The sequence below is a fragment of the Nipponia nippon genome, unplaced genomic scaffold (genome assembly GCF_047370975.1).
Source record: "Nipponia nippon isolate SJK-2023a ecotype South Korea unplaced genomic scaffold, ASM4737097v1 scaffold_4, whole genome shotgun sequence".
NCBI classification, from domain to species: Eukaryota; Metazoa; Chordata; class Aves; order Pelecaniformes; family Threskiornithidae; genus Nipponia; species Nipponia nippon.
This window is the reverse complement of record NW_028262358.1, coordinates 98721425-98746416: the sequence shown is the minus strand read 5'-3', so window position 1 is coordinate 98746416 and position 24992 is coordinate 98721425. Positions and strand designations below refer to the sequence as shown.

The following is a 24992-nucleotide window of genomic DNA, read 5'->3' as shown; positions in this document are numbered from 1 at the left end:
CATTTTATCATGTAACTTTATCAGTGAGCTTGGTTGTCTGTGTGGTTTTCCACATGCCTTGCCACATATGCATCCCTTCTTTCGTCCCCCTGTTCCTACCCAACCTTTTCACTTGTCCTTTTCCTTTTTTTCTTCTAGCTGGTTATGCATGGCCATATCAGAAGCCCTTGAGAAATGACCATACTTACACTTTTTTGTTATGATAGCACTTTTAGACCTTCATAGTGTGAAATAAATCCTAGTTTATCAATTTGGTGTTCTGATAGCCTCTTTGACATAATTGAAATATTTATGGCAACTGCCACAAGTTGTTATTGAAAAGCTTTCAATGCATCTGTAAGTTTGAGGAAAACTGCAAGATATCTGGGTCATTGGTGTTTCTAGAAATTCCTGAATTAAGGTGTTGAGCTTCCTATTGTTCACGTATTTGGTCTTACAGGACCTAACACTGGGGAAGTAATTAATCATGATGAAGATGATAACCTGAAGCCATAAAAATGGAGTGAATTTATTCTTTCCTTCACTCTGTATGCTGCTTATCTTTTTCTTGCCCTTCAAGGCTGTGTCTATGTCATATTGCACAGTAACTCCTAGATCTTAGGCTGGATTTTTGTATGCTTCTGAAATATAAATAGGCACCTCTAATACATTCGGCTTCTTTCAGCAGTTGTTTTAAGATACTTTGGAAAAGTAACGAGAGTATTCTCTTTAGAGTTTTATTTACACTTTTTTTTTTTTTCCCCTAATATACGCCAGCTTGTGCTTTACAGCATTAAAGGAGAAATTGGGTCAAAAGTTACCTAGTCGTACTGGTATTTTAGCTTTGCTCAATAGTTAGAAGCGGAGTCCCACGGATTGGCAACTAACGTGCCAGTTACTGTAATTAGTATTTGGAGTAATGTTTCCTTAAAAGGAAACCTACTAGCAGAAGTCTGAATTATCTTTCTTTTCATTCCTTGTGAATTTAACTTACGTGCTAATTTCTGTAATTATTAAGACTTCCTTCTTTCCATGAGTTTGACTTTTTCCTGAGCTGTTGCTCAATCCATCTGTTCCCTAAAATGACAATGAACAGAACTTTCCTCTTCATTGCCTTTTCATAAAACTTTTCATATAGCAACTGTCACTTATCTAAATAATTTTTAGACAACTGACAGGTATTTTGGGGCCTTTAACTTCTAATTCCTGGAATAGGTCTGCCATACCAATTTTGCTGTGCTCTCCTGTTTCTCAAATCAGTCTAGTCCTCCTTCTCCTATCACAAAGTAACCCTCTGTAACTTATCCATCCGAGCATCTTGCATTCCTACTTCCTGCGTACAAATCTCAGCAGAAGCAATGCCTAATTTTGGTCTTAAACTCTGGGAGATTCTTCCATGCTGTAGTCTGCTTCAGTGAAACTGATAATGCGCTTAAGCTGTTCATAATCTTTCTTTTGACAGGATTTACATTTTGAAGAAAATATAACAATTCGCTGTCTGTCTTCAAGTAATGAGCGCTCCTGCCAATATTGTATTCAGTACTTCATCACTACGTTAACTGTACATAGCAGTTATAATGCTTGCTTTTTCTTTGTCCTAACTTCAACTTCAGGTCCTTCTGGTGTTTCACAGCTACAACTTTTTCTTCGTCTGCTGAAAGTACTTTCTAGTCTACTCAGTCATGCTTCTCTTCTCTCATTGTGTATGGCTGTGGATATTTCAATTATTTTCTTTTAACTTACTCGTTCTGTTTCTGTGGTGAGGGCAATGGGATTCAGTTTCTCAAATTTTCCTCTTCTTCATGGATGTGTGGTATCACCGTTGCTATGGTCTCAACCCTTCCCTGACAGTTAAAAATAATTTTTTGCTACTAGCTCTTCATTTTCAATTAGTTTTGTCTTTCCCACTTTCTCTTTTGGATATTCTCCTAGCTTATGTTCAGCATAGCACACCTGTACTTTTCCTTAGAACACCATTTACTTCTTGGCACTGCCAGAAGTATCTCCTCTGAAGCTCTCAATCTGAGTTTCAGCCTTTTGTCTGCTTTGCCTTGCATAATTTTAACTGTCCAAGACCTACCACTTGTTCTTAGACAACATATGAAAGATCTGTCCGTTCAGCATCTGCAGGTCGGTGATACATCCTGAATTGATTTGGAAAAGACAGTGAACTTCTGGTTCCTTTCCACTTGATTCTTGTGAAACCTTGCCATGAAACTTGTTCATTTTAACCAGTCAGACTTTGTCTCTCTCTGGGGGCTGTTTAAAGGTCTGTCTTCTGTTCATGTGGACCAAAATGCTCTGTGGTTGCTTTCAAAATGCTGTGTATTTCTTCTTTCTTTGTCTTTGACTCTTTCAGTAGCACTTTGAGGATGACAGTTGTTTCATTTGCCTTGTGCTTGAAAACTTCACAGCTTTGCTTGCACAGTTCCCGGCACCTGTACATACATGTCTCACAGTGGTGGTCACCGTTCTGCTGCTTTACTTTCCTTATAACTTTTTTTTCCTAATGTCAAACCTAACTCTACCTTCCAGTAAGGTAAGTCTATTTCTTCTTCTTCTATCCACTAATTGAGAAAGGTGTTTTTTTTTTTTTTTCTCCTTCCTCTTTGTATTTGCCTTCTACATATAAGATGACTAATTAGGCTTTCTTGTTGTTTCTTCTTTTAGCCTTTCTTTGTGTGTGGCGGTTTGTCATTTCTGTGGGTGTCCTTTGCCATTTTTCAATGGGGCAACATCTTTTTTTAAGTGCAGTGTCAGCTGGTCAGAATATTCCAGCTGAACCATTACCAATTGTAAGATCATGGAAGTGACTTTAAGGGCTTTTGACACAATATGACACCTGCTTTTTTCCCTATCCCAGAGGTCTGTTGCACTGTCATAAAGGCAGTGAGATTGGCTTAACGCAATTTGTTTCTTCACAGATCCATGTGGGCTGTTACTTGTCTCCTGTGTTTTTTCCTAAGTGCTATCAGATGCTTTGATTTGTTGCTGTAGCTTTCCAGGAATTTAACTTGATATAGTGGGATGTGGAGTGGAATAGAATGTAAAGTTTTAGCCTAAATTTATTTTTCAGTGATGTTTGGTCATCATCTTGACTGTTCTGATTTCCTGTGACCCTTCCTTCATCTTATCTTCAGACTGTTCATTCCTTGAAATAGACATATTTCCTTTTTGTTGCTTCCACAAAAAATGAAAATTAATACTTATTATCGTATCTTTATCTGTGGTATAAGGATGATGTACAACTGAATTTAGATTCCCTGCAATGCTTCTGTTCTGTGTTATCTTTCTGCAGTGTGCAGAAGATATAAACTTCAAAGTGTAGTGTATTTTTTCTTGAATACATCTTTCTGTGTTGCTGTTTCCTCTCCACAGAGCATAAAAGATCCTGTTTAAATTATATTAGAACTTCTTCACCTCTGAAGAGCCTCTTGAAATTTAAAAATTATTATGACTTTTTTTTAGAACTTCTAGGTTAGATGCCTTATTTTTGGGTAACTGCCAGTTGTTGCAAAATTAACCATCTTAATTTTTTTTAATGCTGTTACAAAGCACATTATTTTATTAAATATTTTGGATCATAGTAATGTGGAATGAACAGCAGATAGGAATAGACAGTTGGGGGAGCTAACACACTGTAATGCATCTGTCAGCATTTGAGAGGAAAGAATAAAGACTGCAAAATAAAAGGAAAGAGCAAAATGCATTAATGGAGTTAATTTTTTTTTCTACAGTAGCTCTTCTTTGATGTTGCAGTTGAAGTACTTTTTTAGCAGCTTTAAGCAGTAGAAATTAAACTTCTTTAATTTCCATTTTTATGATCAGAGCACTTCTATGAGAGACTTTCTGATATCACTATTATGCTTTCTTCAAAAGCATTTATCTCAGTAGTGGGGCAGTTGTATAAATATTTGTAGTTTAACTTCTTGAAAAAATGTTTTATGACTACCTTTATTGGGAATGGAAGATCCTAAAGTCAGATTTGGATAAATGAGTATGTGACTAGTTTGTGTCCTTAACAAGGACAGATATAGGTGAAAGAAAATACTTCATATCGTGTCTAGCCACTAAAAGGCCGTGACTGTAATTATCCGTTTTGGAACCAGGTGTATAAACCAAAATATTCTTCTGATTGGGTTTATGGCTTTGCGTTTCAAGAAGCATCAAATAATATTTCTTCCTTTCCCAAACAGGATGGGGGGAAAATGCTTAAAAGTGGAAACTGTCTAGAACCTAATTTTACTGTGTAGAAACTTATGCCAAGCTAAGACAGACAGTAACTATGTCCAGGTAGGCTGCAGTTGGCATTTGTGAAGGAAATGGTTCTGAATTTTATCTTAGTTTCTTGCTACTTGAATCTTACATTTGTCCCTTTGCTTGAAAACTAGCAATGCTTGTCTTACAGGTGACAGCAAAGGTCAGAAGGGATGCATGTCTAAGTGGGAAATAGTGTCTTATTGCCAAAGTTAAGCTAAAAATATGTATTCTGTCACTTAGCTCCATGCTTAAAGTCATAATAGAAACCAAACTATGTGGAAAGGCTTAGGAGTAGATTTTTTTTTTTAAAACGCTAGGGTTTGTTTAAATAAGACAGTGAAACATGTATACCATTAGCACTTTAAAAAATGTAACTGGTTACTCTCATTCTAAAGTATTTCATTTCAAAGGCAGTAATAAATTTCTCAGTTTAATCATTCAAGTTTCAGAAGATAGATTTAATTTAAATGAAACCAAGTGGCTTCTTCGTTGCAGAATTGGCTGTTCCTTTTCTAAAATTGGGTTTTTTTTTTTGTCCTAGACAAAGAAAAAAAGCCCATTGATCTCTAGGTTTATGGCTCTTGTAGTTGACTGTAGTGATGTATTAGGGGAAGAAAATCCTGGGGAGACCTCTTTCCTCAGGACTACTAGCAGTGTGGGAATCCAGTTCAACCAGTAGGTCGTACTGTCTAGGCTGTTGTATGGCAGTCTGAGGATCTGGTAGGCCAACTGGCAGGTCTGTTTGCAAAGTAATAGTGAAGTAATGTCTTATGCCAAGCAGTCTCATAAAATAATTGGGTTGATTGCAAAGCAACCTGAGTATTCTAGTGAGTTAACATTGTGAGGGATGGGTAGATGGGGTGAGGTTTGATTAAAACATTTAGGCTTAAAATGAATTATAGTATTCTCATATAGAGGTTTTGAATAAAGCTTGATTCACAGGAGAATATAAGTACATCTCATAAATCTAAGGGGGAGAAGTGTTGGATGGAAGGAGAGGAGAACGTGCACTTGCCATTTTTTTTTGTGCACTGACAGGATGGATGAGGAGGGTCTTTATTTACCCTTCTCTAATGGATCCTTGAGCTATGAGCATGACTTTGTTATTAGTCATGGAGAAACCTAGCATTTTGCTGCAGTCATTCTAGTTGCATGTATTTATTTGCACATATGGTGTTGGTGATGTTCTATAAAATTGTGGAATTAAGTAATAAATGTGATTGAAGAATATATAGCTACTGGGGATGTCCCTTTTCACCTTCATGAACAACAGTTTGTAAATTATGCAAAGTGCTAATTAAAAGTTTTAATTTGGTAATCATCTCAGTTTGATTAGAAACAGATGCTGATTATCTGCAGAAATCTAAATGGACCATTAGAAGATAGCTTTTATTGCTTAAAATTGACTTGTGAAACTAAAGTCAAACTGAAACACAAACTGTACAGTTAACTTATGCCCACTTTAGTGCACTAGAGCACTATGATTCTTCTTAGTTTTGTGTGGTTCATTGTTTGAGTTAAATAGGACCTCTAGAGTCCACCCTAAGGTTGAATCCTTGTGTACTGGGTACTATGCACACTTTCTGTTTTGAAGTAGATTCTCTTCCAGCTTTGAAAAAGTGACATGCTTTGAAATAAAAATTGCAAAAAAGGCTGCAGTAAAAATGAGATGATGAATAAAAACATCCTTCCTCCTAATCTAGCTGAAAACAACTAGACAACTGAATCCTGAGGCAGATGCTCTGCTGTAACTCTGGCTTTCTAAAGTAATATGAAATGGCAGTTGTACCAGAAAGGCAGCGAAGAATGGGTATCTTCTACATGACGTTCTTTAGCTTATGATAGAAGAGGTGGGAAGGGGACCCACACTACTTGTGTGATAATGTGCTCTAGTGCTCAGTGGTTGATCAGGTGACACTTGACTGCCATTTATCCAATGGCTTGGAAGTGATGAAAGAATAGCAGTTCTAACCTGATCCTTGTAGTTCCTCAGTTCTTAGCAACTGTCGATTTTGGATTCCTGGAAGAGACTTAGAGAATGGTGTCATCAAATGTCCTCTCTTTTTCTATAAATATTTTAGATGTTTTTTTGGGGCATAAGGGAAGAGAAAATTGGGATATCAATAGTGTATTTTTAAAAATTATTTCCATATGTTATTCAAAAAGAAAATAAATTCTTTGGATAATCAAGGTGTTAAGTTCTTTTGTAGTGGTTGAGGTTAGGAATGTTTCCAAAATGAATTTATTCTTCATATAGCAGTCATTGCAGTAACTTTGGAAATGTTTATATTGTTCCTTAGTACAACAGCATAAAAGCTGATAGGATAGTTTGTGCAGGATGTAATTACACTGCAAGTAGAATTTACTAGCTGCTGTTTTGGATGTAAGCTTCATAAAAATGGTCTGTAAACGCTGAAATACTGTTCCCTGCTAATCCTGTGATTGAATCTAGAGAAATGTTTGTTAACAAGTTTCTGTAATATCGAGTCTGTCATTAGCATCCTGATTTGTAAATGGAAGAAAACTTGTTGCTGTATTTCTCATAAGCATCTTCCATTAGCTCTTCAGTCATGTGCGACTCAAAGATGGATGTGGTGATGTTTCGAGAGTAATCTGTAGTAATCATTTTGTTAAGCTTTCCTTTTCATGGATGTAGGGAAATGTTTGTCAGGAATGTAGGAAACTGGACCTGAGTCGCTGAGTTTCTCTGGGATTAAGGTAACCATGAATTAGCTGCATAGTTGAGGAAGATCCATAAAATGTCCTTTCCGTGCCCACTCCTGACTTAAAAAAAAGCCCAAACAACATTTCTGTCAATGGATAAGAATACATAATAATTCCAAGTGCAGCCCTTTATATTTTTAGAAATGCCAGCAATCTGAACTTGAGCTAAAATAGTAAGTGGTAGTACCATGGGAAATATAAATTTCTTCTTAATTCATTTGTACCTAGCCAAAATGGAATTGATGACTCTTAAGAAAACATTGTAATCAAATTTGTGAACAACAGATTTATGAGCCTCAAAGGTTTTACTTAAGGCTCTTCATGCTCTTAATTGGTAGGACAGCTGGGAATTATGTCCTTTCCCAATCAAGCTAGTATTCATTAACCAGGTGAATACACTTTAAATTTATATTCTTAAATTTAATGGTCTCTAGGTTAATACTTTTGTATTCTAGTTCTAGCTTAGTTTCTACTGTGCTGTGTGGCAATGGAGAAGATTGACTAGGAAATTACTGTTTTGTCTGTTTGATACCATTTGATAATTTTTGAGAAGGGTATTATGCCATTTGAGTACCAGCTGCTCAGTGACTAAAGGCAAGTTTTAAAAAGTTCGCTTTCGAAGGACACCAGTGATGTGTGCCCGTAAATACCTGAGGCTGAGCCTTGGAAAGGGAAGGGACTCGTGCATTGTGTTCTTGTTTCTAAGTCTCCCAGTAAGGACCAGCAAAATTAAGTAGTTGTGCATGTATAGGAGTATAATGTGTGCATGCATCTTTATCTCTTCATTAAAACAGAGTAGGGATATCAAATTTATTTTGAAGTTTTTGGACAGCCTCACTGCCAATGTTTGTTTAACCAAGCCTTACATATTAAATTATTCATATTTTAATCTAAATTTATGTGTCTTTGTGTTTCCAGGACCATTCTGTGATTAAAATCATGAATAAACTGCATGTAGAAAGCAAGAAAACTAGAAAGAATACAAACTTGTCCCAAATCCTTGCTTCCTTCCTTTCCTCTCATGCCTTCCCTTTTCACGTCTGGATTTTTCTGATTTTTCTGTCTCAAAAACTTACAATGAAGTGTTGAATTGTTTCGAGCTACGATGCGTGACCCACTGTCACTGAAAAGGGAAGATCCTTTTCTGGTGTTATTGTTCTTTGCTTGTGCCTTGGACTGCCTTGGTGATAAGCAGTTTCAGTTTTTAAACTGGCAACAAACTAATGAGGCAAAACTAGTGAATTGTCTTCTGTAGGGTGCGTTGCATCAGTTCAGTGTGAGGGTCAGGTGAGCACCAGATGACACCCTCAGAAGAATTCTGTTGATTACTTTTTTTTTTTAATCTTTTGAACATCACAGTATTTTACCTAGCAAACATCGAGTGCTGTAAAAAGTTAAGCAGTCTGTTTATCTTTCCAATCTTGATTAGAATCCTAAAAGCTGTATTTAATTGTGTCTAATTTTTTAATGATTACCGGAATGTGTTCTTGCGGGTGCCATTTTAGAGGTGAAATTATTAAACATACAAACCGTAGTGTTCTTATTAAAATTAAAAAAAAAAAAAAAGAAAAGGACAAAAAAAAAGCTTTTCCAGCTTCCATGAACCAAGAAGAACTGGGATATGTGTTTCATGATGCTCTGTATACAGAGGTACAGGCATGACCTAGCTGAAAGCTTGAGTCTGAGCTTAGACTGTAAGGAGCTTATTTTCATTGCATTGCATCTTCAGTCAATTTCATACAATTTTATGTGAAAATGGTGAAATCCTTAATGCCAGTGCAAGGTTATTTTTAATGTTCCAGTCTTTAGGGAGGCAAGTTTTATTTTTAAATGTGTTCTGGAGTAATCTCCTAGCTTTAGTTAGGGGCTAGGGATATCCTTGTTTCTTCTTCCTCTCCCTCCATTAGCTAAAAACATGAAGGCAATGGGAATTTGTGAAAGGGCAAGGAGCAAAGTGTTTGTAGGGCTGCTGAACGTTTGCCTAACCTGTAAGATACTTGAGGCTGTAAGAAGTAAATGATTTAACAGCTTTATAAGTATTATTTATGTATGTGAGAAATATTGTTTTGCAATAATATTTGTGTTTGTTTAAAAAATACAATTTCTGATGAAACTGTATTTTCGGTAACACTGTCCACAATCTTAGGCAAATCTTTAGACATGGCCCATTAATCTGTTTTTCTGGAGGTTTCACCAGGATCACTTTTACCCCAACAGTGTTAAATTTTTTGCTAGTGAGATGCAAGAAAATCTAAAATCACTGTGACTTTACATCTGTGCAAGATTGATATGGTCAAATTATTAATAAAGAAGGATCTAGACAGCTTGTGAAGTTTTGGAGTCAGTCAGTATAATTAGTTTATGTGTATATTAAAAGATAAAACCCCCTTGAAATTAAATGTAATACTGAATAAAATGGTTTTGTTGATAAAAATGAGCTAATCGTTTTTTGTAAAACAATTAAGCAAGGAATCCTTGTCTTTCCTTCGTCTCATTCTCCCCCCAGTACCGCAAGTCTGTCTGTAAAACAGTGACTGGACTGTTTTAATGGCTTTCTGTAAAAAAAACCTGTCCTTGGCTCAGTTTGACAGTTTTTTTTAGTGAGATATCGTAGAAGAAATAATGCAATTATAACCATTATAGCTATACAATATATTGTACTGTTTTTCTTTGAAGACAGTTTCACCGAGGATTTGGAATGACATGGTAGACTGGACTCTCTTAAGCAATTTCTATTAAGAAAGCATAAAACTGTTACACTGAAAAATGGAAGTCACTATTCTGGAATTACCATTGAAACTTTGGTCTATACTAGGTGAAAGGCAAGCTTGCAGGCTGATGTGCTGATTCAGATTTATACTTATTTAAACAAGAAATATATCATCTGGAAGGAGTAGCAGGGGTTTTGGTAGCACTGTGTGAAGTTTGTATATAGTTCCAGGAAAGCAGGAATCTTCCAGAGACTAACAAAAATAAGATTGTCAGTGGGTGTATTTTATAGAAAGTGTTTTCTCATATCTCTTACACAAACACGTTTAGTTGTTTTGATACAGCTATTTTGCTAAAGAAAAATGGTTTCCCTGCAGGCTGTTTTTCCCTGCAGCATTAGATTTTCAGATGCAGAAATATAATGCTACTGTGTATTTCCTCTGTCTTCAAAGTTACATTCTTCTGCATTGCTGGCAGCTTTATTATTTTTTAAACTGATTTTCCTGAGAGAGTACTACAGATAATGTCAAGATGTGGACATAGCTTCTAGAAGCCTTCTGGACATCGCTCGCTGCCTTGGTCATTTCATATGCATTTCTCAAATCACTTTCATAGAAGGGATTTGCTGAGCTACTCCTCCAAGTTTCAACTTCAAGGGTCCTTCCTATGACTTTCCCCAACATTGGATGCTTTTAAGATTCAGCTGGACAGGGTGCTGGGCCATCTTATTTAAACCATGCTTTTGTCAAGAAAGGTTGGACCAGCTGATCCTTGAGGTCCCTTCCAACCTGGTATTCTGTGGTTTTATGACTTCCAAGAAAAGTGTTTAGTTTTGTTTAAATGTCCATTTAACTGCATAGCAGTGTCAGTCAACAAATTAGATATTCTGCTGAATTCGGAGAAGAAACTGAACTGCTTATGCACATCCCTTTCCACGGAGAGGAAGGACACCGAGTGCCTTTTTTATTTTGTGTTTGGAGTCTGGGTGTCTATTGCACGTGATAGCCTTGGCTTGGTTCCTGCCTAGGCTCTAAATGCTATCTTGACTGCAGCCTAGTATCACCTCTCCATAGGTCTTAGAGGACACGTCCAGTTTATGTAAAGCAGTGTTACACAGTGTATTATACTCTGGTGACATCTGTGTCCATCTATGTTTTGGGAAGTTATTCTGTGTTCTTTAACATTTAATCCCTTTCAGTCAGGGACAAGTACTTCCATTATACTTACTAAGAACATATTGTGCAAATATTTAAGACTGTTGTTGCATGTAGTTAAGTTACTAGGTATCGTTGCTGGATTACCAGCATGTATGATCTGCTTTATCAGAGTGGATTATTTATGATTTAATTTTTTTCAAATTTATTACTTTTCTCAGGTTTTAAAGCCTGAGCTTAATCATGATTTAAAGCGGAACAAGTTGATTTCAAATTTTGTTGTTAATTGTTTTCTGTTGAATAAAACCCAAAAATGATTGATTGACTAGTAAAATCACTACAAAATGCTAATTTTAAGTGTGGCTTTTCTGCTGTATTTGGTGCATTATTAAGTAGTCAAAAACCATACTATATATATTTATGTATATGCAGTATTTAAGCTTTTATATTCGGAAGTGTAACATTGTCCATGATTTTTCAAGCTAGAAATTTTGGCTTAAATACTTTTAAGTTTTTAAATTAGAGCACTGCTGCTTAACTTACCTGTTTCAAGAACTGGAAAAGCACTAACATTTAGCGAACAATAAGTATATCATTGTTCTCACTCCTCAAAAAAAAAAAAAGGAGGGAGAGATAAATCCGTGAATATAAGATGATATGTCATTTTTTTTTTTTTAAAGTCTGGATTTAAAAATGAGCTGAAACTGATGTTTTTGTTAAAAATCTGACAAAGTTGTTTATGTCCTTACTAATTGCCATTAAGTCATCATGCTTTGTTTTAATGCATACAGTAAAATCTAGAAATAAGCAGGGATTGTCACAAGTTTTATTTTGGAGAGGTTGACTTTTTAAAAGTGTGTTTTATCATTGTTGTGTTAATGTTTAAAATTATTATATTTTAAAATCTGCACCACTGCTTCAGAAGGAAGGTTATTTAACACTATTGACCACTAGTGTTTTGCTGGTTTCTACTTATTAGTAGAATATTAGAAAATATAACTATTAGTGATCACTTGCTGAATATGTAGTAATTTTTCCCTTGTCAACTAAAGTGATGATATATTTACAGATTAAGTAATCTTTTAGCTCATGTTAATTAAAAAAAAAAAAAGACTTATTCTAAAATATTCCAGCAGTTTTAAAACAAACTCTTAATTTTAGATCAGTGAAGACCTGAAAAATGAATTGGCAAATGAGCTGTATGCATCAACCCCTGGCCTCACTATGATTAAAGTAAAAGAACAAATGTTCTATAAGGTAAGTAGAAACTGGTAAATTCCACAGATTTGCATTAATTCTCTTCCAGTTAAACTTGGAGTTACTGATTTTAAGTTTACATAACACTACTGCTAACAGTTAATAAAAGTATCTAAATTAACCGAGACTAATGAGTTCCTCTTCTTCTTCATGTCAGTATAAGGGTAGAGTTGAGGGACTGGGAGAATGAAGGGACCTTTAAACTACTATTAATGTCTTCTGTCCTCTTCTGCCATCCCTTGTCTTTCGCCACAATAAACGGTCTTAAGTTTTAACGTTTCCCAGACAAATGACTTAACTTGCCTGGCTGACAGACCGTTCAGGATGGAGACATTCCCAAACATCTGTTGCTGAAACTAGGTTTGGTCTGATTGTATTAGTCTGAAATTCTTTTTGCAAGAGAGCAAGGGGAGAGGAAAGAAGTATCTAATGTAGCCCACCGATTCTTCTTTGGAGCGAAGTTGGTTGGGTTCCAGATCTGTTTCTAAGACCGTTTATATGTAGCTTACATGAATGAAATATTTCAAGATGCCTGAAACAGAAGGCCAACAGAAGTCCATTTTCAAATATCAGATCAGTAAGTGATGCAAAGCTACATAATTGGGCTAATAATCATAGATACAAACTTCAAAGTAGCTTATTTTGCCTAGTTGCATGACTTTCTGTAAGTAAACAATATTTTTCCACCAAAATAATGATCAGCTATTCCAAAGTCAACTTTTAATTTCAAAATCTTTGTGTTTTGCCTGGATAGAGCTTCGTTAAAAGACAGAGAATGACTTAAAGCTTTACTGGTCCATCTTGAATCTTAGGATTGTGAACATTGTTACTGCGTTATTTTGCTCTCCCACAGTGTGGGTTTTTCTTCTTTCTCAGGTTGGACTTGCAGATGCTGTGGATCTGTTTAGAGCCAGAAGAGTGTTTATTAAAGATGGCTTTGCCTATGTGCCACTTAAGGACATTGATGCGATTGTTTTGAATAACTATAGAACAAAGTTATCTAAAGCACTGGCGGTAAGTCTGATAAAGTCTTATTTTTACAACTTTTGTTGCATTGTTTAGTGACAGTCTTGGACAGTAGCCTTTTGGATTTTTATATTCATCTGCTTCTATCGGGAGAATGCCAGAAACCCTATCAAAAGTGCTGACAGCAGTAAACAAAAGTTCATTATGAGCTGAGAGTTCATTAATTTTAAATGGAATTTAGCATGTGATATGCATTGTAAAGAAATTTCTGCTAGAGGATTTTAAAATTGTTTCCCACATAGAGAGTAACGTGGCTTTTCGTTCAGAATGTTAGCCCCATACGGACAACTGTTTTTTCTCTTCATATTGGTCTTTTCTCACACACATTTTGCAACAGTTTTTTGTTGAAACAAGTAAAATAGTGATTTGTGGTTTTTTTTCTTTTGCTGGCGAGAACTGAAATGAGGGTAAGTCAGAACATGTCAGGCAAAAATAAAGTCTTAATTGTATGAATGTTTGAGGCATCAAATCTAGGTGGGACACCTATGGTGAATACTGTATGTGAATGTTCTTCTGTTAGTAATTCGGTGATCAATTTAGGAATTGCTAGTTTTACAATATGAGGCTCTTCACAGGGTTTAAAAATTGGTGATCATATATAATGCACAGAATTTTAGTCTTAGAAAATATGGCATTGAATAACATGAAGGCAGTTTGGGGTGCTTTTTAAAAAGTTTTTCAAAGCCTTATATTGCTGTGTCACATTAATATCAAGGTTGACCATGAGTGTTTAGTAAACACTCAGCGTGAAATAAAAATGCATTCCTTTAAGAAGCTGACAGTATGCTAATTTTCTAATTTGTTAATTTTGATTATAACTGGAGTCTGTGGAATTATTTAATGTGCGGTGAAAATCATGATACTCTTATGTGAACATTTCCATTAGAACTCTTTAATACAACTGTGACTAGAGACATCCTTATTTCAATTGATGCATAATGTTCTTGCTGAAAGCTGATAACACTTGTGTGGGATTTAAAAACAATGAATGTATTCTGTAGAAATGTGGCTAAGTACGCAGATTATCTGCATCTACTTAAAATACTTTTGAGAAGCTTCATGGACTGCTGGAATTTGCCTGTTTTGTGAGTAGCTGAGGAGACGTCTGAAAAACAGTAGGAACTGTAATGAGTAGGTTACCTGACTTTTCAGTTTGAGGAAAAATCTGCAACTTTTTCTTAGGAACACACACTATTTTTATATATAATTCATTTAACCCATATTACTTTGTTAAAGCCAATAGTTGCTTTATAGTAAAGAAGTACTTCTTCATATTACCCTCTGTAATCATGGTTTAGAAATTTTAACACTCTCATGAGCTTGCAAAGCTATCTTCTATAGAACTGCTATGTTTTAAGTTTTTGCAGTATTTCAGGTTTGCATTAGTTTTTAGTTTTAATACATACATTTTCTTTATTAAAGTTTACCATATTTTCAGAGTAAGGAGTAAAAGAAGATTAGTGATTTCTGTCCTATTCCAAAGCTCCTGATTGAAGTTGTGGGGTTTTGATTACTAATTTAGTTTGCAAAAGTGAATACACATTTAATAAGCTGTTTCAGCTAATTTTAGCCTGCACTGTGCACTGCTGAGAGATGCTAGGAATATTATTAAATTGAGTCTTTTGGGAATGAGGGCCAAAAATCCAGCATGTTTTACAGAGGTCAATCTAATGTTGTTCTGTTATACCAAACGGAGGCATAACTGGAGTGTGACACTTGGTATCTGGATAATTAGTGTAGTTTTCACTGGAACAAAACTATAATCATCAATTACAGTTCAGTGAAACTATAAGAGTAAACTTTTAAAGAAAGGATTGTACATAAGGAATCTTTTTAAAATCTAAAGATGGTAAGGTAATGGGTTGCTGTTCCACAACATACAAATTAGGAGGATAAACTGTAGTGATTTTCCTCAGCCTTATCTGGAGTGAAGAGGCACATTTCAATAGAAGTTACGACACAGTAGTACACTTACAGTATTGTTTGTGAAGAATAGTTGTTGAAATACTATTCGATCTAGGCCTAAGTTCTGCAAGTACTGCTGGCTTAGTAGTGCTTGGTAATGCTTTGGTAGCACATGTTTGCATGTGTCTGCTGCACAGAAGTTGTGTGTCATGGCCAAACTTAATTAAGAAGTAATAAAGCCTTAAACAGCATCACTGATTTGTTATTTAATATGCCTCTTAATTAATGCATTTTGATAACGCTACTACTTTGGTAAGCATTACTTATGTGTGCTTTTGGGAGTATGTTTTAGTGTTTTTGCAGCATCTGGCTATTTACACTTTGTTCTCAGCACTTTCTAATGGGCAATCCTTGTTTTATTAGAATTTGAGAATTAAAGATCTTAATGGTGTGATAATCCAAATTAGGCTTGAATGCTATTTCTACAGAAGGGATTTGTATCTTCACAGGGTCACAAAATTAGGCTAAATACTTCTATGGGGTAGTTTGACTTTGGCCAATACTTCTGGCTTTGACAGTCTGTTATAAGCTTCTAAGGGACAAAATACCTTGAATATAGATAGTGGAAAGACAGTCTTTCAGGCACGCAGTTTTGAGGACTCTTTCTTACAGCTCTCATTAGTGGTTCAATTCTTCAATGTTAAATCAGCGTAGATTTCCAGCGTGGGTTGTTCAGTTGCACGCACAGGTTTTTGGGACGAATTGTCCCTGCACAGGAATGATTTCATGGTGAAGGCCTGCCTTGTCTTTTCCAAGGTGCTCTTGAAGCTGTTACACTTTATGGGAGTGTGCTTGTGCTAAAGCTACTCTTCCTAGGTCTCCAAAGCATTGAATAATTTGGGGGGTCGCCTAGCCTTGTTATGCTGCTCACTACATTGCAGGCTCGTGCCGCCACCATCCTGCATATTACAGGGTGATTCCAGATGGCGTTATGAAGGAGGAATATGAGAGTGAACTGATGTGTTGATACTGAGCTTTGAGAGAACAGTAAATAAGTCATAGTACTGACTTTTATAAAAAGTTTTACGTTGACACTGGCACAAATTCAGTTTACTCAGAGTTATGCTTTAATCGTTTACTAGTCAAGCCCACAAAGCAGTCGTATGTTTTGTTTCATCCTTTAAAAATAAGTTTGACATCTCCACTATGTGGCTATTCCTTGAGGCTCCATAATAGAGGGAGTTGATAGTATTCAAGCCTTCTTGACAATTGCAAATGCAGCTGAAGGAATTCATTTTATGTGCAAAATCAATACTGCAAGGACCTTCTTTCTGTATTTTCTCACCCATTCGATAGTAAATAATTTCCTTTGTGCCATTAATGATGATTAAACCGTAGAAAGCCTCAACATTTTCTGTTGTTCATGTAAGTTGCAATATTTAGCTCTACAATTGTTTTATAACTTAAAGCAAACTTTTATTAATTCAAATTGCATTATATTTTATTCATGAGAATTCCGCTGTGTTTATGCTAATATACAAACATTTCTGCAGTAATGCTGTGCTGCATTTTGGTAATTTCACTTACAGCCATGTAGTGAACTTAGGTTGTGAAATTATTGGCAGTAATGGGTCTCCTTTTTTGAGGACCGTTGTTCTAATTTTTGGTTTCTTGAAATCAGAAGATTCGGCTTAGTGTCACAGTTCAGACCCACGTACCCATATCAGAGCTGTGTTACACTCGGTACTGCACAAAGGAGGATTGCTCCAGAGAAATCCGAAATGGGACAAAAGGGGGAAAGGAGAGAAGAGGCTGCTGAATCGTTGGCTGGGACTTGCCTTTATCAGCAGTGTCCTCAAATAATTGAGAAAATGACTTAATATTACATGAGCAGTTGTCTGACTTGTTTGAGCAGGAGTTTACATTGGACAGCATTTTGGCTCCACGCTTCCCGCTCTGTGTTGTTAACTGCAATGGCCATAGGGGTGGACGATGTCTCCCACCTGCTGAAAGTGTTGCAGCGTTCAGTGTGAGCTTCCCTGTCATGTCTGATCCTCAGAAAGGATGTAATTTCTGCAGATGCTTTTAGGTTTTCTGAACTACTTTTCTCGTAGTACCATTTAGTATTTAGTGTCTGATACTATTCCTGTGTGATTGATCAGAAAATCCTTTATATAGAGATTATGGGATTAGGTTGAGCACATAAAATACTCTTTTTATTATTAAATAACACTAGTAGTCTTGACTAAACCTGTGTACCAGGTGCAGGTGCTCAGTGCTGATGGGGGGGCTGCAGGGCGGCCTCTGTGAGGAGAGGCCGGGGCTGCCCCGTGCCGGACACAGCCGGTTCCAGCTGGCTCCAACAGACCCACCGCAGGGCACAGCTGAGCCCCACAGCTGAGATGGTGGCACTTTGGGAAAACCATATTTAAGAAAGGGCATAACACCTGACAGAGAAAGGATGAGGGAACCAAAATGAGTGAGAAACAGCAGAGGGAATGCCAAGGTCAGAGGAGCAGTTCCATGATGCTGGAGAAGATCTTCATGGCACCTGTGAATACCCCACACTGGAGCAGGTGGAGAGTTCCTGAAGGAACCGCAGCCTGTGGAGAGCCTGTGCTGAAACAATTTTTTTATTTTTTTATTTTTTTTTCCTGAAGGACTGCAGTCCATGGGAGAGAGACCATGCCAGAGCAGGGGAAATATGTGAGTGGGTAGGAGCCACAGAGAGAAGCTGTTATGGACCGACCATAGCTGCCCCTGCCCTCTGCCCCTGCGCTGCTCGGGGTGGGAGCTGGGGGAGCCTGGAGTGAAGGAGTTCGGCTTAGGAGAGAGGGGAGGGAAGGCGTTGTTTTAATGTTTGTCTGTTTCTCACTACCTGAGTCTATTTTAATTAACAGTAAATTACATTCATTTTCCCCAAGTTGAGTCTGTTTTGCCTGCAGTGGTAACTGGTAAGCAATCTCCCCGTCTTTATCATGACCCATCCTATTTCCCCCCCTGTCCTGTTGAGGAGGGGAGCAAGCGAGCAGCTGAGGTGGAGTTTGCCCCTTTGGTTGTGGTGGGTTAACCTTGGCTGTTCTTTTAATTTTTGGTCTCTAGGCTTGTAGATCTGCTGAGGTTGGATACTGGAGGAAAGGAGGTTCAGTACTCTGGTTCCAGCTCACGCAGTTGCGTTAGCTTCTGCGTTTCCTGTGCTCCTCCTGAAACAGCTCTTGGATAAATTCCAGAGGTGGGGATAATAGATACTGAAAAACCTGACTCTCACGGGGATGTCTCCATTGGTGTCAGGTGTTTGTGTCAGCTAGATTGAATCATTACGTCATTCTTATCTTAACAAATGTTACAGTTCAGAAAATGTTTTGTCCTGAAGTTTTAGTGCTTGTTGAACATTACATTTTAAAGCTATAAGCAAATGCTTGAGAATGTGTGAATACTCCTGTGTAGCATGAGTGCTTTCATTGTGGGTTTGAAGAGTTTATTTTACAAAGACTTGTAATTATCGATGATAGCATAACTGAACTTTCCATTCATAGTCTAATGGCAGTTTTCCAGTAGATTTGTCGTACTTGTATTTAAGTCCAGCCCCTTTTTCCCCCATCTTGGGCCTAGCAATTGAAGTAATAACTTGGCTGGTCTTTGTATTATAACTCTACTGCAAAAAGTTGCTTTTGTGAAAATACTTTGTCAGAACATCATATAGAATCTAACCACCTGCAAATTAAAATATTAACTGAAAATAACACAAACTGGTACCATAAGAAATCAAGATTCCAATGCTGATATGTACAATCTTGATAGCACGTGTTTCTTAATTTAATGCCTACACTTTTTTACTTTGCAGTATGATCTTGTGTAATCTGATAAAATGTCTACAAATCAAATTGTTGGGTTTTGAGGACTTAGCACAAAAGGAAGACCTCACTAATTTTTCTAATTTTTATGTATTTTTTTTGTTTATTCCTTTCCCTATTTGGGATGTAATCTTCAAAATTGGTAGAAATGTGGATCAAGCAAGTTGCTTCTGGCTTTACTAATATTTGTAATGTTTTGTCTTTTAAATATTAGTCAAATATGCTATTTCAGTTGATTTATGCTTTATGTTCAAAGATCTTGCTAATTTGGGAAAAGTATCAGTATACACGGCACCACCTGCAAAACATTTTCTTCCCAGAACAGCTATGTTTTCAAGCAGTGAAGCAGAAGGCTTTATGTAGTGGCATTAATGCTGAGAAAGGATGATTGATGATGGTCTTGTCACTTGAAATTCATTGCAGGTGTTGTGTTCCCAGTGTTAACTTAAAGTAATTCACTGTAACATAAATGGATGATTTTTATAATATGCACATACAAGGTTAGTAAGGTAATAACTTTGGCAATGCAGGGTAAAACGTGATTACAGTGACTTTGTCCTCTGAATCTCTCAGATGAAAGTTTGCTCTAAGAGTTTTGCAGAGAAGCAGCTGGTCTTCATTTCTGAGTAGTAGTATATTGTAAGGTCATTGTCTAAGGCACAGGCCTACTGAATAAAGTGGTGGTATTTTGAGTGGGAGAAGTGCAGTCAAGGGAAGTGACTTCAAGTGTGTCTTTGTGTGTCAGAGAGGACTCATGCCTGTATGCAGAATGGTTATCTGCAAGACAGGGAGACTCATTGGACTTTTCTTCGTGGACCTTCTTTTTGCCATGGCCCTTAAATTGTCCCATTGTTGACTGTTTTCTGAAATCCATCCTTCAGTGTTTTATCTCCTCTACTAGTTGAAGCACGTGTTTCTTTTAGAGACTACATAGATTGCTAGCATAAAGTAATTATAAATAATATTAGGAGGCTAAATGAAATTTGACTGTATTCAGTATTTTGTCTTTCTATTTCTTCTATCTGCTTCTTGCATCTACTACAAAGTATAAGATTTTGTTAAGTACTAAATTTGCAGCATAAACAATTGCTGTAGTCTCCGCATGATCCTGTTTCGTTTGATTTATATGGAAATACTTCCATCTTCAAATCAACGTAGGTGTTTCATGATACTAAAACTAGCAAAGCAAGATGTACAGGATTTGAAGCATGTGGAAGGCTTGCTTAACTGTTGAGATGTTTCCCACATTTCAGAAAAACTATTGGAATAGAACATATTAGCAAGAAGTACAATTTTATTTCTGTGTTCTGTGATAGATGTGATAACCTGGAAATGTGTCAGTTAATATAGTACCTGTCTAATGTCATGTGACAGGAATTTATTAACATGCTGGTAACAGTAATTTGAGAGTAATGCACTATAGTCAGTAAGAAAGAACTGTAATGGCATATGCGGTTGATAAGTAAACAGAAGTCTGTATTTCAGGATGTCACTCTCTTAGAAATCTGAGTTTTCTCCTGATTATTTTCTTATGGCTTTCTATGACCCATAGAGAGTTGCTAAGTAATAGCTGTAGTAGTATCTATCTGGAGTTGGTTTACACTGGAGTTAATGACAAATTATTTTGTCAACTGTGTTCTGGCTTTTTCTGGGAGAAAACTAGTTAAGTTTCTGCAAGTTAACTGATAAGTGATCTAGCTGATGTTTACTGTGGACCACCAACGGAGCAGGACTCGAGTGACACAGGGAGCCATCCAAACTGCCAGTGAAGATGGACCTAGTGTGTTTCTCAGCCTTCCGCTGTTTCACGGTGGAATGAGACTGATTTGTGTGTGCAGTTGTTTCCTGGGGAAACTTGATTCATCTATGCCAATAATGTTAGCTGAATCCCTTCTGTGATAGTAGGGACTTGGATTTCCCACCTGTCTATACATTAACAGAGGTTCATTATTGGGATCCAGGTTTCAACCACTTACTAGTTTTATGTGTGGTTCAAGAGACACAATTTACCTACCACCACCACGTGCAGTAAATGATAAACTTCCCTTGAAATGAATATATTGAATCTTGCCTACAATGTTGCAGGATTCTGTAAAGGAGCATAAATCTTAAATGTGCTTTGTCTAAACCAATTCTTTCAAGTGATGTAGTTGCTTTTAGAACACAACAGTTATTCACTGGGCTTAATAAATGGATTCTTAAATTCATGATTGTTGAAAAGCAACATTGCTGCCTCATTGACACTTTTGAAGAAACATGATCAGATCCTGACAGTTAAATTTTTATAACATTTCTAAAGAGCGTGCCACTTTTGTCCTAACTTTCAAATTGTTTATGACTTAAACTTTGCAAGTATCTATGCTAAATTTGCATTTCCTGTAGTATATAAATAATATGCTTATTCTTGCTTGCCTCTTTGTCTAATTGCTCTGGTAACTCATTTCATCACTTCTCTTGGACAAATTAAAATTCTTCTATTTGAAAGCTCTGTGGAGTACCTTCCCTTGCCCAGTTCTTAAAATGGGACTTTTTCTTGCTCCAGCTCATCCTTTCTGCTAATCTCAAGCCTTATGTGTTGAAAGAAATGTGGGGATTTTGGGGGTGTCATGTGTCCCCCCCCAGCTTCTTCATTACACTTTGGAGTGCCCACCTTGCATTTGCTTTTCAAAGTGATTCTTTTCTTGCTTTGCTCCCTTTCTAAAAGCTGTTTTGGAAGTAAAGGGGAGAGGAACTTTTTGAAAACTTTGCAATGGAATCCTAAAAAATTCTGTATGACAGAAAAATCACAAACAATGCAAGAATAAATGCACCTGCATTCACCATGGTGATTTTTCATTATCTCCATTGTCTGTAACCCTTGCTTCTCATGATCCTTTGTTAGATGTTAAATTCTGGCTAGCATATTACACATTTTTATAAACCTACTCTACAGATATCAAAGAAATTCCACCTTGTTTATAAATAATAAATACTTTATAGTGTACCAAATACAGATACTCATAGGACTTGCTGTTAATGAGTAGTCACAATGAAATCAGTAGGTCTTGTAGCTGTTGAAAGCAATGGGTATAGCAGTGAGTGTCAGATTAAGCATTCAAGAAAGAACTGGAGTCATGCAAGTTATTTTGAGAACTAAATTAAGCTGTAGTGTCTTAAGTTATGATTACAGTTTGAATTAACAATTTGGATTAACAGCAAAAAAGGCTGTGAAAAATATGGAATGTATGAGGATAGGAAGAGGAGGTGTTTTAAAACGTTTAATGCAAGTTTATGGAGCAGGCAAAAAGAAGTAGGTTGAATCACTAAAAATTGTGATGACTACCTTTCCAAGTACATGGATTTTTTTTCTTCCCATACATTTCTCCGTGAAATATGGAGAGTGGCTACTCTCCTCAGTAAAATTTTACGATATCCTAAGTCAGTGAATGTATATTGCATATGTGATGTTAACATGTTTTTGCCATTCCTACTAATGATAAAGATGGGCTGACTATTGGGGAAGGACTAAATCTTAAACCCTTTTTTCAATCAGAAGGAAAACTGGGAAATGACTGTAGCTCAAAGTCAGACATGAAATAAATTGAACAACTGATAGTCGTATCAAATGACACTTGGTTAATTAATGTATAGAATCTTTCTAGAGGTTGGAGCACTTGTTTAAGCAGCAAGTGTAAGAATAAAGTATGCATAAGTCTCATCTCAAATGCCTTTGCCAAGACGTGTTTAAAAGAAATTCTGCTGGAAGACTAATTTAAAAAAAACCACTAATTTTACTGATTACACAACTCAAGTGTTTGAACTCTTTTAAGAAAAACTGTAGCAATATGCTTTTTGAACTTACTGAATATTTGTTTTTTAACTGTTTTAAATATAGATGGAGTGAGTATTTTTAGAAATGCTAGTCACTGTCACTGCAGCTGATTTCTGGGTGGTCTCATTGTATGACTTTCCATTTCACTGCAATTTCTCAAAGGGAGGTTCATCTGTTAATGTATTTCTTCTGCAATTAATTGCTAATCTGCATATTTATACTGGAGAGGAAGTGGACATTTTTTTGTAGCTCTTGTGAATGAAGATTATTTGTCAGAATATTTTTTCCTGGTAATAGGAAAGCAGGGTATGTTTCAGAGGCAGTATAGTTGAACAGAATTTTTACAATAAAAACACATACCTGTGTCTTATGGGCAGTCTGTACAGGCTGTCACTGAAATCACTGGAGTGCTATCTTCCTGAAATATTAGAAAAGCAGTTTAATTAGCTGATTTTTTTTTTTTTTTTCTGTTTCCATGTTAGGTTTCTCTTGGGTACCTGACATGGATTTTGAAAGTCTTTTTTTGGTTGACTGGGGTTTTTGTTTTGTTTTGTTTGACCTCCTGCTGGATTATCTCTGTTTATTTCATAGTTCACCTCTTATTTTTTTCCAAATTTCTGAATTAGTGACCTACAGGGAAATACTGACCCACTGATGCAAGCTACCTCTCGCTAGGGAGCATACTTTCTAGTAATTTTCCATTCCTCATTGAGGAGTCTAGCCATGCATTGCCATGAGAGGTGTACTATACTGTATCTACTTATCTCATGTGGTCTGTTCAGCCTGAAGAAAGGTATGAATCAAAAGCTGGGTGTGCAACATTACTGAGTTAGCTTTTCTTAAAGAGAGACCTCCACGCTGCTGTGTTCCACCTTTACAGGTCTACCTTACTCTGTCAGTGTTTCAAGCCTGCCGGGACTTATAAGCACTGGAGTCCTGAAAGATGACAGTAGCTTCATGTGGAGCACTTTGACATTGCTATGACCTGAAATTTCTTTGTCTGAAGTGGCTTTCTTTTCTCTTGAGGTATGTAAGGAGGAGGTGGTCTAGTAGCAAAAATCTCTACATGAGTAGGCATGTCTGTATGGCTTTACCTGGGCTGATTTTTGTTATTCCTTGGATCTTCTGTTACTGTGAAATAGAAAACCAGGAGAGGTTTTCCACAGATTCTACATGGATTATGTGTGTTTGGTAGCATGTCAAGTGTAAGTATATACGTAAATGTTTTGTATCATCTCATCTGTCTGGTGATGCCTCATCTGTCTGAGGGAGGAGGCACAAAAGTACTGTAATATAGATGTTTTGTAGTAAAAATGGATTCTGAAAGGCGATGATGGATTTATTCAGCATCCAGGGTCACAGGAAAGTCTCCAGGTGTAAGTGAAATTTTGTAAAAGCTTGTATGTGCTCTGTGGATTTTGAAAGGACATGGAATTAGCTGTTCAGTGTCTGAGTTGTAGAAAGGCAGAAAATAAGATGAAGTATCAGGGAAAAACAGACCAATGAAGATAATACAGTTTCGTTTTACAAGTAGGTTGTGAAAGATCTTTTTAGCTATAAATTTTTTTCTGTATTTATGTAAACAAATTCATTTTTATGTAAATACTGGTATTTTTCTGTTTGTAAGGATTGATGTTTAATTTAAATAATCTGTTGTCTTGAGTAAATATCAGAAAGCAAAGGTTTTTTATTATCATCTGTCAGGAGTTAAGCAAAGTGACATGGTTTATTAATGGCTACAGCCTGTGTTTATATATGAAAGAAATGGATTAAATTTGGATGTAGCGCTTAGAGCTTCTTAAGTAATAGAAAACCCCATGATTTTTCCCTGTTGTTTTCCTAGTTATGCTGCCAAAATGAGGTGAAGGTTGTTCTGTTACCAGCTTTGCTAATCCCAAAGGATTTGTTTCTTTTTACTCCGTCCTTTTGATGTATAGACAATAAAAATAAATTAAAAAATGTGGAAATCCCACCCCGCCACCCCCCTTTAAAACTGAACTGTGAATCAGAACAATCCTCTTTTGGAGTACATGAAAATGTTGAATTACTTTAAAAAGTGGGAAGAATCCTACCAGTTGTCAAAGTGAATGAATAAAACTATTAATCGGTTCTTATTCCAAATGACAAGCTTTTAAAGTAATTTTTCGAAGAGTTGAGTCTCCCAGGCACTATTGTAGAATGCTAGCTGCGTAATACCCTTCGGTGACAGAAAGCAAATACCTGTTTCTCAATAAAAGTTGATGATATCTCATATTGCATGAACAAATAAGTAAAATAAATGTAACAGAGGATGTAGGCTAAAGAATAAGAGCT

At 36.5% G+C, this 24992-nt stretch overlaps 1 protein-coding gene across 1 annotated transcript in view; it reads left to right on the top strand.

The window, feature by feature from the left end:
* PRIM2 (DNA primase subunit 2) overlaps window positions 1-24992 on the top strand; it is a 128894-nt gene that overhangs the window by 14561 nt on the left and 89341 nt on the right. The window contains exons 6-7 of the mRNA XM_087775879.1: window positions 11988-12083; window positions 12960-13097. Of these exons, the coding sequence (XP_087632005.1) occupies window positions 11988-12083; window positions 12960-13097 (234 nt within the window). The remainder of the gene's footprint in view (window positions 1-11987; window positions 12084-12959; window positions 13098-24992) is intronic.